The sequence below is a fragment of the Helicoverpa armigera genome, chromosome 5 (assembly GCF_030705265.1).
Source record: "Helicoverpa armigera isolate CAAS_96S chromosome 5, ASM3070526v1, whole genome shotgun sequence".
NCBI classification, from domain to species: domain Eukaryota; kingdom Metazoa; phylum Arthropoda; class Insecta; order Lepidoptera; family Noctuidae; genus Helicoverpa; species Helicoverpa armigera.
Window position 1 is genome coordinate 11,500,004 of NC_087124.1, and position 18,167 is coordinate 11,518,170.

At 38.3% G+C, this 18,167-nt stretch overlaps 3 protein-coding genes across 6 annotated transcripts in view; 2 read left to right on the top strand and 1 right to left on the bottom strand.

The window, feature by feature from the left end:
• LOC110381055 (putative uncharacterized protein DDB_G0282133) overlaps positions 1-9,465 on the top strand; it is a 51,279-nt gene extending 41,814 nt beyond the window's left edge. For all 4 annotated transcript variants that reach the window (XM_021341240.3, XM_064034626.1, XM_064034627.1 and 1 more), the window contains one exon: positions 6,078-9,465. In XM_021341240.3, coding sequence (XP_021196915.3) covers positions 6,078-9,296 — 3,219 coding nt within the window. In that variant the 3' untranslated portion in view covers positions 9,297-9,465. The remainder of the gene's footprint in view (positions 1-6,077) is intronic.
• Positions 1-18,167, top strand: part of LOC110383435 (putative nuclease HARBI1) — a 244,366-nt gene that overhangs the window by 168,877 nt on the left and 57,322 nt on the right. The window lies entirely within an intron of this gene.
• On the bottom strand, positions 16,163-18,005 carry LOC110381056 (uncharacterized protein C1orf131). The gene is made up of 3 exons (XM_064034722.1): positions 17,656-18,005; positions 17,067-17,254; positions 16,163-16,257 (listed from the first exon to the last, which is right to left on the bottom strand). The coding sequence occupies exons 1-3, from the start codon at positions 17,915-17,917 to the stop codon at positions 16,186-16,188; spliced, it is 522 nt and encodes a 173-aa protein (XP_063890792.1). The 5' UTR covers positions 17,918-18,005; the 3' UTR covers positions 16,163-16,185.

The window sequence follows — 18,167 nt, forward strand, 5'->3', positions numbered from 1 at the left end:
TGAAAAAAATATAAAAGTATTTTTTCATCGGCCTGTATAGTGGCGCTCGAGTTCGAAGCTGGTCGACATTACGATCTTTAATATTTCTAATGTCGGCCCCTATTTCTTGTACCTTATTTTTCGAGATTCGACTAATATCACCCCGGCCGTTATTTGGCTATCAAACGTAAAATAGATCTATTTGCCTATAAGCTTTGCAAATTCTCTTGTTAAGCCAACTCAATTAGTACAATAGGAATTTATAAAATAGACTGCATTTACTTTAAGTCGGCCACGGCCGAGAATCCGGTTTTAAGTCAAAACTGTTGTCTTAATGGCGGCCTCCTATTTTTCCTTGAAAAATATACGCAAAACGCTGAAAAAACTATCTTAAAATATAGTAAAAATAACCCATTAGTGATAATAAAGCTTAAAACAAAAATAAATAAATGTTTTATCGTTCTAATATCAATCCCCAAAATGTGAGTTTTCACTTCGAGTAAGCTACTTTACATGCGAATTTGATGTTTGAACGGCGCAATCGCTACTGACGCTCAGTATGAGAAGAGTAAGTGACAGAATCGGATAGTAACGATTTGTACGTATAGAGTATAAACCAAGGTTGCAATTCGAGGAGCAAAACTGACACTTAATTACCTTTTGAATGAATGCAAGCTGAAAATGTACAGACGGCCGAAGTTTGGGGGGAGGCCGACATTTGGCGTATTTACCCTAGGTCATGGTTGCTCTCGCATCTGATCACATTTTTCCTGAAAGGGCAATATCACAAAAATAATTATAATTAGGCCACAAAGATAAATTATACACCACACTTAGCTATTTGCCACATATTTTATCACTAGCTTCCGACGGCGGTTTCACCCGCGTCATTTGGGAACTCCACCGCAAGTAATCTAGCTTTCCTCGATAAATGGGCCATCTGACATACCTACTGACCTATTTTTCAGTATTTCCCGATATTAGCGCGTTCAAACGAACACACAAACTTAAACTTTATAATATCAGTATAGATTAACAGTTTAATCACAGTCACATTACAACCGACGCCACTATTCCTAGGCCTAAAACTACATGTCAACATAATTACCGCTGATTATCGCAGAAACAGTTTGTTGACACTACACTTTATAATTACGATTACAAATCAATTAATTGAAAACAACAACAAATGCAAGGGTTAAAGTCCAGGAGATTCTCTCGTCAACCTTTGATATCTAGGTGAAATTCTACATTGTTTAATTAATAATGTTTATTGTAGAAATGCATTAGGACTTAGTTTGAATAAGATTTTGACGCGAGCACAGCTCTTAGTACTAGAGCTCGGTTTCTTTGTATTAAGTTGGTTGATGTAGACAGAAATATGCATGGAACTCATGTAAGTTATCGTGTTTCACATATTAAACATTTACGAAATGTAGGTAACAGTGGTATCGTGAATTTCAGTGGCTTTTGTGTTCTGTTGTCTCTAGAGAAACGTGCGTGTATGATAAGGCTCAATTGTGATTAGGAACATGAGCAATTTGGATACTGTCTATTTTTACCAGTGAACAATTTATGCTTAACTTCCTAAGTCAAATTCTAATGAAATAAAGCTAAAAGGTTTAACTACTTATAATTCCGCGTTTTAGTTAACTGACAGAACGTTTCTCATTTTCAACGACAATATTTAAACTTACTCCAGTTAAGTTTTTAACTTGCACGGAATTGATTATTTTTCAATAAATTCAAGTGCAGTGGGTTCAAGTCTCTCGTCTTATAAAACCCGGGGGCTAGGCCTCAAACTTTCATCAATGCTATGTATAACATACTTTCATAGAGGTTAAGTATGCTTGGACATTGTCAGACGTCATTGACACGACTCGGGCTTAGCCACTAACGAGATTAGAGTATTATAATACTGCATTCTTGACTTTCAATGTGAATGGTGTTGGAGAAAAGACGGCCAAGTGAATTAATGAGGACTCTATGTAAAATATAGATATTCATATGTATTACTTTTCATATACATTGATACACGTAGTTTATGTGATACCTAAGTAAAGTTTTGGTGACTAGATATCTCTTCAGAAATTGATGATGAAACTCAAAAATATAAGTAACATCAATTGAAAAAATTGGTAGATATCATTTGAGACTTACCTTACACCATTACCAATTAACTAAACCTATAGAATAAGAAGTGGGTTAACTAATCTATACATATAATAAATCTGTAGAAAAGTAATTTTTGTACATTGAAGAAATTGACAAAAAAAAATAGCCGGCATGTTAAAGGATAACTAACAGAACCCATTTCCATCATTTTTGTCATTTTTGTCTGTTTGTCTGTTTATCTGTTTGTTTGTTCGGGATTCACGTAAAATCTACGAATGCAATGCAAACAATGCTTATATACAAAAATTCTACGTAACTTGGGGTATTACTTAGTTTTTGTTTCATCGAAATCGATTCACTCTATCAAAAGATATGATTAATTTTGTGAATTCAAGATGTAAAATATTACGACACGCAATCTGTTGGTCAAAACTGTACATTTGAAAGTTGTACTTATATTAATTGATCGGCCTATTATTAATCTTTACACAGAAAATCACACCTTTATAAGTAACTTCGGAAGAAAAAAAATATGAAAATTTTGTTTAGCCAAGGTTAAAGTAGCTCCATCTGTGGTAAAAATACATCAAATTTGTCAAAGGAGCGAGGTGATGGTAATGACAATTAATTACCATACATTCTTTATAGAGGATTATTATTTCAACAGATGGAGTTGTGTATTTTCCGTAATTCACCATATTTAAACACGTAGTGTAATTTTTCGATAGACATTTCAATAGTGTTTGTCAGTTTGCCGTACCACATCAAAATCCAACTATAATTATTACCTTGATGATAGGAAAATTAATAGTTCTCAGCCAAATTTAAAACGGTGCCATCTAAATTATTTTTTGAACATTATGTCAAAAATGATGACTTAAGGGCTGATTTTTCAATCATCAGTTAACTTCTATCTGAGGAATAAATATGGCGGTTTGACATATTTTCCATGCAAAAGCTGTCAAAACGTTAAAAATATTCCTCAGATAGAAGTTATCTGGCGATTGAAAAATCAGCCCTTAGTGGAACAGTTAATTATCATTTAAAGTTACAGATGGAGTTCATATCAGGATTTTTTCATAAACATAGTTTAGCTTATCTTCCACTAATGTGGTGGCCTTAAAACAAATTACTTTGAGTGAGTAGTATTAAGTAGACCTTCATTATTTTTTCTGATGCAAAATATGTAAACTTAATCCTAGAAGAAAGGAAGATCTATCTCTCGCAAGCGCTGCTAAGCGTGAGGTAGGTAATGTAGGCTTCTGTAGCTTTAAAAACAAGCCCAGATACAAAGTGCAGATAAGAAATGGGAGCTTTCTCGATTTAATACCATACACACGTAAAATGCTTTATGCACCTGGAAACGTACAAATTACGCGTCGCATACCAGAGACATGCTTACTTTCAACTTCTGATCGCAAATACACTGTTCACGATTACGAACAGTCTCAGTAAGACCCGAGCCAAGTCTAAAAAAACACCTTTTATATAAAACTTCGTTTGATGTCATTCAATTACAAAGACAGAATTGTTCTCTGTTGCAAATCCTATCCACCTATATCCTATCCTAATCCAGCATGCATTGCAGGTGTGCATTGCACAAAAACCAATGGTATCCTATTCGAGAAGTCAAAAGAGTCGGCCTGCCAACGTCAGCTTTTGCGCTAAGCAAGTGTTCTTAATAGTACCATCAGAATTACATCCATCGTTGAATGAGGTGAATAAATTTTCAGAAACCACAATAACAGTAGGAGCCAAAGCGTATGATCATAGAGCTCTGATTGGCCCCAGGTGACCAAGTCAGGTCTGATTTGTTCGTTCATCAGATCTTTGAAAGTGTTTCGGTGGATACTTACTGTCGTCCTGTTTACGTGTGACACAAAATATGGTTTAAAAACGTCCTCCGCAAGAGCGAAATTTTCCCGGTGTGCGGTAGTGACGCACAGTATACAACACTTCTGTTTCTTTTGATTTGCTGGCTCCACCAAGAAATGACAAATTGCGAGCGTACATTTTGAAAATCTTGGCAAAACTGCAGGTTTCAAGTACGAACACATGAAGTGGACTCTCACAGATACGTGCATTTTGCCTATTCGTGAACTAATGCAAACATTTCGGTGGAGTCCCTCCCGGTGTAGACCTCCCCCACATTAGTCGTGCGCGATCCTCGGGCGTGTGAGTAGCGCGTGCGTCGCGGGCACGCTGCGTGAGCGTCGCGTTTTGCTGCCGTACGGCATTTGCAGCGCGCTCGACTTGACGTTTAACTGCTAAGGCGTTTAGCGGGCGGCGGGGATAGCGGGCGAAGGGGTAAGAACGCAACTCAAGCGCCGCGTGTTCGCCGCGAGCGCGTCGCTTGCACTCTTCACACATGCCGCAGGGCAGCAAAACGCGACGTTCACGCAGCGCGCTCGCGGCGCCCGCGCTACTCACACGCCCGAGGATCGCGCACGCCTAATGTGGGGTCAGCCTTACCATAGTGAGTAAGTGCACAGAAAATCCCCAATTCATACAAGTCATACAAGTGTTGCTCCCCAGTAGTGAAACTATCCTACCCTATGCGCCTGCTGATGATGATGACTCATTTTATCATCCATCCAGCTATTCCCCAACTATGTTGGTGTTGGGCTTCCAGTCACCGAATCTGTTTGAGTACCAATATTTTGCTTGGAGCGACTACCTATCTACCTATCTTCAATCCAGTCAACTACACAAGACGATATCCATGGTACCTAAGACTGACAGACTATCTGGCTTCTGATTAGTCGTAGCAGCTGCAGAAAATGTACAAATGACAGCTTTGTCAGACTCAAAGCATATAGACATAGATTATAGCTGTTTCCTGTGAAAATTACTTACGCACCATACGTAATAATTTTCCAAATTGGCTGACTAGATCCAGAGATATTCACAACGTCACAAGCTTTACTTCTTTTATTTAGTTAAATGGTCACATCCACAACACAACCTTGATCAATGAATCTATGCGTCTGCTAAGTGCTAATCCTAATTATACTGTCACGTAAAAGAATGCACCTTCGGGATAAGTAGTATTTTGACTATTCTATATTGCCCACGCAGACGAAGTTGCGGGCAACAGCTAGTAAAACCTATGAGAAACATGACCGTATGTGACATAAATCAGTAACGTGACTAAACTGACTGATTGACAGCGCACGCGCAAGGACCAACAGATTAAAGTTTCATGCTGTTATTTTTAGATAAGTACGTCTAGCTGGCACTGAACAAGGATTAATTTTACATACGGAACCTGAACAATGCACATATGTTGACTAAGAAAATAGTATAAATAAATAATAAAAGATTAGATTCTATTATTTTTCAGTTAAATATGGTAGTGACATAACTATCTTATCAGCTTTTTATAAACTTATGAGTCATGGCCTTTGGTTTTAACTGAACTTTAAATCTTAAAAAAACAAGGAAGCGCAAGATTACGGTCACGATAACAGTTTGAAAAACATTATTCTCCCGCGTTTGTACGTCTTATCATGAGCGATAAGCTCACCACGCTCTGATTTTCTTCTTATCAAACATTAAAACCGGCTACCGAATACCTGCGTGTCAATCCAAACCTTATTGTGTTGCAATAGAATTGAGAATTAACTGATCTGCATCTGCAATTAAATTAATTATAAAATATTCCACTTTTGTACAAAAGACTTCTTAGTTGTGACCTCGTTAAGTATTGCGTGGACTTTGACCGCTCGTTGCACCGCTACATCGAGATAACCATCTCTACCAATGTTTATGCGACGATCAAAGACGCACCGTCATTAGATGACATTAATTTCTTCTAGTCGTATAAGGAATCGTGTATCAATCGTACTTGACATTTCACCGCTATCGGTATGATCTTATAAATAGACTGTACGAACCTTTTATGAAGTTAAATGTCGTTGTTATTGCAATAATACTTGTAGTTAGTCAACCGTGTATTGATGGATGTTTGTGTCTGTTTCCAGATGGATAGCAGCTCCGAGGCGATGGAGTTGAGGCGGGAGCTGGACGCGGTCCGCAACGCGCTGCAGCAGCAGTCCGAGTCCGTCCTCAAGCAGAGGCACCAGCTGGTGGAAGCAGGCAACGCCCTCGCCGCCAGGGACAAGAAGGCGGCGCAAGAGAGGCGCCTCAGACAAGACCAACTAGCATTAGTACTACGATCGTTAGTACTCCTGGAATCCCGCCTAACCAGAGAACAGAAACAGATACACGTTGCACTCCACCAAAAAGAGAAGATCATCAAAACACAACAAGAAGAAATAGCTAAACTGAAAGCCCGAAAATCGTACTGCAGCAACTGCCAACAGTTACTCGGGTTCACCAGTGAACAGACCAACATTGAAACAGATCCAGAGTTCCAGAGCTTAGAAAGTACAGATTCACGATTCCAAAACACATTTGTTAGGAGCTGTAGTTATCGTGAAAGAAATTCTCCACCGGTATTCCAAAAAAATACTAGGTTAAGTAAGAGCTTTCAGTATCAGTTGCCGAAGAGTGAGATCGTCTACAACAACACGAGTTCCAGCGAAGAAGGGAACACTGCCAGTATTGGCAGCAAGGGTACTTTTATCAAAAATAAACAAGCCTTCGTAAGAAGAGACGTCTTCAGAAGGTCGAGGAAATACTCGGGAAGGAAAAACAACAGCAAGTATGTTGACAACATGCAGAAAGGTTACAATAACCAAGCAAACAACAGCAGTAGTGCTGAAGAGTGTATTGGTATGAGCTACCAAGTTAACCACGATGATGAGATCACGGCGAGTCAAATCGCAAATGATATCAGAAGAGCGTCTATGAAAATTGACCAGCTTATTGGAGAAGCTGCTAAAAAGGAACAAGAAACTACTGCCAGCGATTCCGAGAAAACTTACTCCACAAAAATGGAGAGATTACATGGAATCAAAAGGCAGGGGTCAGATGAAATTAAAGCTAACAGACAACTTTTCCTGAATAACGTTCTTACCGAAGAGGGCAACGAGAAGCCGTGGTATTGTAATGTTAGTGATCCTGAACAAGAAGGAGATTGTTTGGATCAAAGACCACTGACCAATAAATCAAAATCAACCGACGATCTTCTGGAGGTCGGTTATGGCAGCGATGCTGTAGTGGTGGCTGCTAAAAACGAAGTATTATGTAATAACGTACTCAACAATAATGAGAGATTCAGTTCAAGGTTTGATGATAAGAACAACAACATTGAATCAACAAACAAGCAAGCACCTCAAGCTGAAACTAATGAGAACTGGTATGCGAGCACTAGCGATGCAGATGAGAATCCAACTAATGAAATTTACAAAAACAATCCCGTGCTGGAGTGTGTGAACCAGATTTTGCTTCAAAATTCCTTAGATGATAGCAGCAATGACAATTCAAAGTCTAGTGAAGCTCCAAGCCCTAAAGCTTCTACCAAGCGCGTGCAATTCTCCACGCTTAACAGCATCTCCTATGATGAAAAAGTAAGATCAAACAACACCAGCAACACGCTGCCTAGATCAGATAAAAGAGCCAACAAAATCGTTAAGTTCAGCTTAGAAACAGCATCTGAACACAGCTATGAAGTGCCGAACACAGCACAAGGATTTCAATATGAGATTCAAAGCCTGTATAGCAATGAATACGAGCCAATCATTACAAAAGGCAATGATACTAAACCTGCGCCAGTTCCGCGTCCTGTACAAACAAACGATAAACCAGCGGTCCCTAAAATTAGAGGCTCTATAGTTAAAAACATGGCCGCTAACTTAGAAAATCGCAACGTCAACAATGTCGTTGAAAGAAAGATTGATAATGATCTTGGGTCTATGAAGATATTTAACAAGAGAAAAGTTCCAAGAACTCCTCCCGCCCTGCCACCGAAGCCAAAGAACCTTTCGGCTAAATGGAAAGCTGAAAATATTGTCAAGCAAATGACAGAGCAGTTAGACTCTGAAGCCGTTGCGGCTAACCAACGGGTTGCAGATGTTAAGACGAGAAAAGTGGGACAAGTAGCAACTGTCAATAATATAGAGCCTGACTACTGCTCCATTTCAGAGATAAATGTTCCAGTAGTCAGCAATGGCAAGAGGGAGTTGCTACTCACACAGCCAACGGTCGAGATACACAACGAGCAGTACCCGGTGCACGCCGTCAGCAGTCCGAGAAACAGCGTCGCTAAGGTGGTATCTTTGCCAAGGATCCAAAACAAGATCAGTGACAAAGACATTCCTAAACTTCCTCACGTCACTGAGATCATCATTCCGGACGAAGATGAGAAGCCGAACGATGAACAAAGCCGCTCCTTCCAACAAACTAGTGACAGTTACTTGACTAACTTTACTATGCATCCTCTGCAACCAAAATTGGACCCTCGCGCTTCTATACAAATGGGCAACACGGTGTCTTCTATTTTGTCAGAAATTAACAAAGGTGGCAAGGGAGGCAATAAGCAGATTAATTTGACAGAACTGGACAATCAGTTCAATCATGGACCTGAGAAAAATCAATCTAACAATCCAGAAATGCATAAAGCTGAATATTTCGAAGATATAGACAAATTCGACTTATCACAGAACTTCGAAGAATTTAAGATAGACGATGAACTCGGCAGCATAGTTGCAGAGGAATACCGCATCAGCTCCGGAAGCAGTGACGGTTCCATGTCTGATGTTGTAACCGAAAATCTTACCAATGTACCTGATAAAGATAAAAAGCATAATAATACTAACAAGGATGACAATGAAAATGCGGATAATTTTCTTGAAAATAACGAGAGTACCCTAAACAAGGGCCTGTCTAAAAACGCTAAGCTGTCTAATAAGCCTGATCTCCTTTCAAATATAGAGAATTTAGAGACTGAATCAGTAAGGAACTCAGATATTGAGTCCAGCAACTCGTCGGGGAGTAACAGCGGCTCTTACAACACGGTCAAGTGCGAGCCGCGGATGGTGCTGAACAACAACCCTGAGATCAATGCTCCCAAAACGAAAGGAACCTTCGATTTCTTCTTAGAGACGTCTGGTCTTAGTTCTAAGTCTATCTTCACTCCTAGCAAGCACTACCTGGGCCTGAGGCCGCCTAGTGCCAATCACAAGAGTGTGTTGAAGCCTAGGGACATCAAGATGCGTGTTAAGAATACTATTACAACGAACAAAATCAACGAAAAACCTATGACGACTGCTATTAAATATTTCGAGCCCTATGTGTAAACTAATTGCTAGTTAATTGTGTATTTTATCTTTAATGAAATGCTTAAAACTATTTATTGTAAAAAACGAACTTGCCGGCGTAATACTATGTACTAATGTATTTATGTTAATGTAAATATTATAATAATTATACCTAGTTATTTTTCAAATATAAAATATTTAACAATTATTCAATTGTTTCATTTAGAGACCTAAATGAGGTATCAGTCACATATTTAAAGAAAACTACTAAATTAATTCAGAATAATAATTTATATTTCATGAAATAAATAATACAGTTACAAAAGAACTTAACGCTAAATAAATTATTAAATTAATTCTTACAGAAGACAATATCTATTTACAAAAAGTAGGAAACACTCATTTGCTCTTGCACTTATTAATATACGATTTAGCCGTATATTTCAACTTTGTCAAGACACCCAACTCTTTGGCTTTTCCTAAGCCCGAGTCCAAAGTCGCAGTGGAACCGCCTCTATATTTATCTTCATAATCGTGTAAGTATTCTTCTACATCCAAATTGAATAAAGACTCCTTTGAATCAAAACAACTGCCTCTTGAACTTATGATCTCTTCAAGATCAGACACTGAAGGTATTTTCGAACAAGATATGTTCGAGAAGGAATCGTTCACTTCAACTTGTTCCTTCGTCCTCCTGTGTTCACGACGTGAGTACGGCTTCTGCCTCCTCCTGGAGCGCAGGAACTCCTCGGAGGAGAAGGTGGCTGTGGGCATGTCTACAACCGCAGGCAGACACTGTGACAGGTCTTCAGGAGTGTCCAGGTCAACTGGCGTCCCCCACTTGCGATCCAATGCACGGAAAGCGACGCTCAAATGTAGATGTAGCTCCATGTTCAATAGATGTGTGTTGATTGCAATCTGGTGGCTTAATGTTAAAATTAATTTAATGTAGCCCTTTTTATGGCAATTTCTCCTCCCACCCAAAAAACAATATTAATCGATCATAATTAGAACCCAATTAATAATTGGGTGTTATCATGTGTCAGTCTTTTTAAATAATTAATCAGGTGTTAATTGACTGCTACCTGTGATTAATAAATCGATTGCAACTTTGGCCTAATTATTGATTAGGTGTTAATCATCAACACCTGGACATTAGAAGGAGTGATAATTACATGCAGTTAATAATGACTATTCCCAAAATATGTAATAGGCACCAAGTCAATTAAGCTGATGAAATATTTAGTTTCGGTAGCAACAATTAATTTGACCTAATTAATATTTTACAGTAGGTAATCAAAAAAAGATAAACAGTTATGGACAATTATGGGCCTAATATTACTCTACCTGTAAAACACCAGCAAAGCAGTAGATAACTAAATACGATTTAGTTTTTCTTCTTTCTAAAAAGAAAGAAACTGGAACTCACGATACAGGGAATCCTTTCAGGAATCAAAGCATTGCATGTAGTCAAGCTGACATTTTGTTTAGAAATACATTTTTACCAGGGGCCCGATTCTCCTAAGTTAATAATGTCAAAATCGAATAGAAATCGAATAGCAATATGATCGCAATAGCAGTTTTAACCATATCGGGCATTCTGCTACTAATAAAAGACCAATCGTATTCGATTGACATTTGATTGGTGTGCGATTGGTCTGCTGTTTTCGTGATTTTGGTCTATACGGTAGTTTGCTGTACCTACAATCATTTTGCAATCGTAAATCATTTGCAGACAAAATTATTCATTATTGAATGACAGAAAAGGATAAAAACGTTTATTTTAAAGAAAAAATAGCGGAATGCCACATACGCTTCAATCGTAATCTAGTCGGGATTGGATCTCAGTCGAATCGAGTCGAACGTGAATCGTATGTTGCTTAAGTAAAATTAGGAGAATCGGACCCCAGACTGCGTGCCGCAAAGGAGTGTGTTCATCAGTCAATGTGTTATACTTTTCAGGAAGGAGTCTTGCTCTTTTGGCCCCGGGTCCTGTGACCATCAGAATCACTGGCACTTGCTTAATTTATTCAGAAATGTAATGGAAATATAGTTATTTGCTATGAGCCTCATTTAGCACATCCCATCTGAGCAGAGACCTTGGCGCGGGGCTCCAAATCTGATTGGTTGCTTTTGAGGCAGAATTTTGCTATAACGAGCTTTCAGAACCATAAAGCCTGACTACTACTTTTTCCTTTCCTGAAACCTAGAATAACGTGAAACTGACTGTAATGCTTCACACGCTTACTTCAATCAATCTTGCAATCTTCACTGTCCAGAAATTCACCCTGATCGAAGACCGGAAAGTGGGTTAAGTAAGGCGACGAATTGGTCAACAATAATTCCATAACCGGCACGCGCATCTAAGGCGCCAAAAGGGGTCGGAGCGTCTGAGCGGGGCGAGGATAACAATACGCGCGCTAGCTTATAACTAAAAGTCGTAAGCGACAAAATGGTTTTGTAATTTTTTTATCATTTATTTATTTTCTAACATATGATTTACATTTTTAAATATTAAATATAAAAATAAAAAACATTTAAAAATATAAAAAATAGGTTGCCACCGATATCGGGCACAGGGTCCAAGGTACCGGTGGTTAGGGTCCCAGAGACAGAAACCTCCTCACAATACGTGCCGTATCAAGGAGTACTGCCTTCTGAATCAGTCCCTTGATCCAGCCGCCCAACGAGAGCCTCCTGAGGTGTTCGTCGAGGCTCTTGGCTATTAAACCATTGGCCGTAACGACAATCGGCACAACAACAGCCGTGTCGACACTCCACATGGCGACAACCTCGTGCGCTAAGTCGAGATACTTTATTTGTTTCTCTTTCTCAGCTTTCACAAGGTTCTCGTCATGCGGAACGGCGACATCGACTATCATCGCGCGGCGCGCTAATCGATCTATCACCACAATATCAGGCTTATTGGCTACAATAGTCCTGTCAGTGATGATAGATCGATCCCAGTACAACGTGATATGGTCCTTTTCGAGAACTGGGTCGGGCGCATACCTGTAGTACGGTACCTCAAGGTCTACAAGGTTGTATTGCAGAGCAAGCTGCTGGTGGATAATCTTGGCCACTTGGTTATGTCTGTGCAAATATTCACCATTAGCCAAACGAGAACAACCAGATATAATATGTCTGATAGACTCACCCGGATGGTGACATGCCCGACATATGTCAACCGTCCCGTCTTTCACGATATATCTCCGGTAGTTATTCGTAAGGATAACTTCGTCCATAATTGCACATACAAACCCTTCGGTTTCTCCAAACAAGTCACCGAAGCGTAGCCAAGATACGGACGCATTGAAGTCTACATCGGGGCCATGAAGAGCCCCGAAGAAGCGTCCGTGTAGCGGTTTGCTCTGCCATACTTCCTTGCGATCATGGGTAGTTAGTACCACAGGTCTGCGCCAGTTCTCATTTGCCAACGATAGCGGGTGAGTCCTTTGTCCACTGCTACCATATCACGATGCATACCCACGTCGCTTTTGAGAAGATATTCTCTGAGACTGCACACCTCGCGGTTGTGGAGCGTCTTTGCATTTAAAAGCCTCGGCCTCCACATTTCCGTGGGATGTACAGTCTCATCACCGACGATCGTGGGTGATGCATTCGTTCTGCGGTCAGCAGTGTGCGGACTCTCCTATCCAAGGCATCCAATTCAGTTTGAGTCCATTTGAGTATGCCGAAGGAGTACATCAGGACTGGCATGACCCAACCATTATAGGCGCGAACCTTGTTGCCGCCTGATAAGGAACTTTTTAGGACCTTATTCAGGCGGCCAAAGAAACGCTCCCGCAATGACTGTTTCATGACAGCCACATTGATGCCTAACCCCTCCGCCATACCCAAGTATTTATATGTATCGTTTGCGGAGAGTGATCTCAGATTTATGGAATCTGAGAGTTGTACTCCCTCAGATTCCACAATTCCCCCTCGCTTTACATGCATGACTGCACATTTGTCCACACCGAACTCCATCCTGATGCAACTACTGAAATTTTCAGTGATCTTCAGTAGCTTCATCAGCTGCAGTTCTGTAGTGGCAAACAGTTTCAGATCATCCATATAAAGCAAATGGGATATAACCTGACCCCCTCTCCGCAAAGGATAGCCCAGCCCCGAACCCTCTAGCAATGTGCTCAAAGGGTTCAAGGCCAGGCAAAACCAAAGTGGACTCAAACTGTCACCCTGGAATATTCCCCGCTCGATCTTAATAGGATCGCCGGTCCCTTCAATTTGTCTACATCCTGGATAGTGAAGAACCGTTCTCCATTGCTCCATACATGACGCAAGAAAGGCGCGTAGAGTTGTATTTATTTTATACAACTCCAGTACCCTCCTAAGCCATGTATGGGGGACCGAGTCGTAGGCCTTCTTATAGTCTATCCAACATGTCGACAAATTCTTTCGGGATCGTCGAACCTGTTGGCTGATGACCATATCAGTGAGGAGTAGCTCCTTAGTAGCACGGGACCCCTTCTTACATCCATTTTGAGAAACTGACATAATTGAATATTTTTCAATATGTTGGTTTATTTTTAATCTCAAAATAGATGTAAGAAGTTTATAGACCGTCGGTAAACAAGTGATCGGTCTATAATGTTGTAATTTTATTATTTAGAAATGATAATTTGATAAAAATTCCTTCTACAATTTTAAAGAGTATGTATATATTCAACTACTAAAAAAGTTCAGAGGCTTAAATCGGTCCCGTTTGCCCATAATATGTGAATCTCTATGTCAATGGAATCTCTTTTTAAAAAGAGGTATGTTTGATATATTTTTCTCTGTTATAAAAGTTACCTAATCATGTTTTGACGTCTAACAAAATAAGGTTTATATCATGAACTTTCAGGTAACAAGTAGTATTTGATCCGTTTTGTATTTACTGAGAAAAATTGAGATCCTTGGCGCCAAAAATTCCAATTCGTCCTCTTAATTTTCTTACATGCATACCTAGTTAGTTACAAGTGTAGCTCGCTTATATTAGCTTCTGTTAAAAATATGCACTACTAATACAAGATCACTCGGAACAAGTAGGAGAACACTCTCTTATAGGTACCTAACCTACTCTGCAAGTAAATAGGTAAGTCCTAAATTATTTATGCTTCCGAAGGTCGTTGATCCACGACCTAATACTAAATCCGCCATCCGGACAAAAGTTCCTCTGGTAATTACCAAGCAAATGTAAGTAACTATTTAATTAAGAAAATATAGTAAATATTCAAGTCCTAAGTAGGTATGTAAATAGTTCTATTAGGTAAATAATTCAATGTGAAGAAGAGCGAAGTTGTCGAATAAAAAGTGAAAAGTGTAAGTTTCAATATGTTTTTATTTCTTAAAATACTTACTTTACTAAATAAATACATTTTATTTTCTAACAATGGTAGGTAGGTACTATAGTTAATTAAAACTAAATAAAACATCAATAAAATAATCTTAGGTAGGTACTTAACGTAACGATAGAATAATTTATAAATAAATTAGGAAGCAAAGATATAGAAAAGGTAGTAGAAGAAAGATGACATAGAACTTGTCCTAATTTCTATATAAAAACATAGGTAGTAAATAAGTTACTTAAAACTAACTTAAATCTAACAATATTTTCTAAAAAAAAACTCTAAATTATCTAAAATATTCTTAAACCTATTTAACACTTCATTCATCTCCGATTTTTCCTCGTAACAATTGATTTAGCAGCGACCTTTATCCGTCTGAACACATTCCGCTCTTCGCCTCTTCCCAAACCAGAGTCAAGAGTCACCGTGGAACCAGCTTCATATTTCTTGTCACAATCGCCCAAGTATTCCATGATACTTCTGTCCAAATCAGCAGAGAACTCTGTCTTGATAGAAAGACAACTCCCTCTAGAACTTGTGATCTCTTCAAGATCCGACACTGAAGGTATTCTCGAACAAGATATGTTTGAGAAGGAATCGTTCACTTCATCTTGTTCCTTCGTTCTCCTGTGTTCACGACGTGAGTACGGCTTCTGCCGCCTCCTAGAGCGCAGGAACTCCTCGGAGGAGAAGGTGGCTGTGGGCATGTCTACAACTGCAGGCAGACACCGCGACAGGTCTTCAGGAGTGTCCAGGTCAACTGGCGTCCCCCACTTGCGATCCAATGCACGGAAAGCGACGCTCAAATGTAAATGTAGCTCCATGTTCAATAGATGTGAGTTGATTGCAAGCTGGTGGCTTAATGATGAAACTAATAAATTGCAGCTCCTTTTATTACGAGTTTCAACCCCTTCCAATTGTTCAATTAATAATTGGGACCCAATTAATAATGGGGTGTTAATCATTTGTGGTTAATTTTTGATTAGGTGTTAATTAAAGTTACCTGGATATTCACAATTAATTTGTTGATGTTCCTAATTCTTAATTAGGTGCTAATTAGGCAAAATTACCAATAGGCCCTAATTTTATAATAGTGTTCGCAGGTAGGTGATTCATCAAATTGTATTTAGGCATTAAATGTAATTGTTAAAGATGTCATATAATAAAATATTTACGCTACGTGCATCGAGGGTCCGAAAAATAAGCGGCATAGCTCTACGCATCACTACAATAAATATATGTGTATGTTTTTGCTAAAGCAATGTACGTAAGTAAATAGTCGACATATCGACATGCATGACTACAACGGCTCATCAACTTCCCATACACCTTACACAAAAATTTTAGCAATTTTCACTCCCACCAATGATCCAGAAAGTGTACGGCGGATTTTGTAAAACTCGAAACTCAAGTAACGTTTCTTTGCAACCTTACTTATCAAAAGTACTTCAGGGATTATTTCAAACGGGGGTTTATAACAAGGCGGATAATTGTGACGCGACAGAAGTACGTATACCTTTTGTGATCACTACTTTATAATTAAGAACAAACAAATAAACATTTAAATTATTTATTTTTCATATGGTTTTCGTTTTCTTCTTCTTCTTTGAGCCTTTATCGTCCTTCTTTAATAAGTCCTTCTTCTTAACCTGGAACAAGACGAAATTAGTTATAATACTGTATTCAATCAATTAGTTATAATATTTTAGTTAATAGATATAAGTTTATCAATCGTACGCAAACACGTAAAAATCAAACTCAAACTTCCGATTTCTCACAAGAAATATGTACAGTGATTATATGCAAGGGTCTGTAGTTATGTGATTATTTTTCCTAATACCAACATTAGCACAGTTTTTACCAACTTTATTCATAAATCATGTGTCTACCGCTTTACAGCTAAAACTAACATAATAACCAACTACAAACAAATAAACTTCCTACATTAAGATTCTTTGGAATTCTGGATTTTAACTTCTCATTTTACTTGTTGTGTATTGTTTTTTCACATCATACAATCATAAAATATGGACACTGTACAGAATCCAGTGACAATGGTGAACACTATTCCACAGAGCAACATTAATACTGTGCTGCTGTTAGATTCTTCATTAGGCATCTGTGAAGCAAACATATCTCGCTCAAACTAAGTGGAATAAAAACATGAGTTATCAGAAGATATCCTAGTATTCTTCATACATGGGCCATGGTTGGTGTACTACTCAAAGGTAAGAATCAAACTTTTATTGACCTTCCTTTATTTTTATTTTTTTATCTTTATTTCCTTTATTGAGCCAAAATAAAAATATTTGTTAAACAAGTTTTATCCTATAGTAGATCAATGTTACCTTTGTCTTCTGGCCAGGCTGACCTACGTTATCCTAAATTAATAACCTACGTTAGGTGCAGTGTGGTAAGCACAAAAAGTAAGAAAAATGAATAAAAAAAGTTGAATTACCTTTCCATAACTGCTAAGTAAGTGGCCAACATCATTGTTAGCATTTTTCTTTTTCTTCTTTCCGCCAGTTTGTAATATACTCTTGGATCTCATCTGTTGTTTCTCTTCACTTTCTTTAATTTTCTCCTGTTTTCTTTTCTGCATAAGTTCTTTGTAGTTTACATACTCCTTTTTGGGAGGTTTTGCACCTGCAAATAGACAAACATGTAGGCATATTGATTAAAAATTGAATAGCATAAATTAATATTGTTATGAATTTATTTTATAGCTATTTACTATGTGAATAATGAGACATCTGATGAGATTTAAGTAGGTATGAAATCTAATAGTACTAGAGTCTATGATTATATTTCAGAAAAAAATAGTACAAACAAATCTCTCCCTTTTGATCACTCTCCGGGACAGGGTTTTTTATAAGTCCTGCAATAGCAAATAACCTTTTTATAACTATTTAGGTTATACTGTAGGGTACTGTATATATATGTAGGGATCTATAGATGCAATGAAGACGCAAATCAAATATCGTATTATCACACACAACCGTGTTAGAGGATTTTAAAAGATAATTATTACAAAAATAAAAACTAACCTAAACTGACTGCCAGCGCAATTCTTGCTTCTTCTTTCTTTGTGGGGTCAAACCCAGACATTCCAAACTTGACTACTTCATGCCTTATCTTCTTTAGGTCTAAATCTTTGCTAGAATGTTTGTTTCCTTGTTTCATTTCATTTTGTTCACTGTTGTCGGGAGCAGCCTTCTTTTTCGGTTTGTGTGCTTCAAATTTAACGAATTGAAAGTTGCTCTCAGGGTTTTTCAAAGCAAGCGCAGCTTTTGTCATTATTAACGACATAGTGATATAACAATTATTTGTTTAAATTGTAGAAATAAAATTAGCACAGCCGTACACGTTGCTTTTGTTTATTTTCTGTTTTTTTTTCTTTTTCGTACGTCAAACTTTAACAACCATTTGGGCTCTAGTATTTTCGCTTCCATCATCAGTAAATATTAGGAGACAACGCTATTTCTTTAACAATACATTATGAATCTTTTACAACCTTATAACATTTTCCAACGTTCTTATTGCATATATCTGTAGAAGA

Excerpts from the sequence above, each read along its gene's own strand:
- LOC110381056 (XM_064034722.1), bottom strand. The coding sequence starts at position 17,917 with ATGTCGTTAATAATGACAAAAGCTGCGCTTGCTTTGAAAAACCCTGAG. Across the intron at positions 17,255-17,655 it reads TGCGCTGGCAGTCAGTTTAG|GTGCAAAACCTCCCAAAAAG; the intron begins GTTAGTTTTTAT and ends GTCTATTTGCAG. Across the intron at positions 16,258-17,066 it reads TACTTAGCAGTTATGGAAAG|GTTAAGAAGAAGGACTTATT; the intron begins GTAATTCAACTT and ends GTCTTGTTCCAG.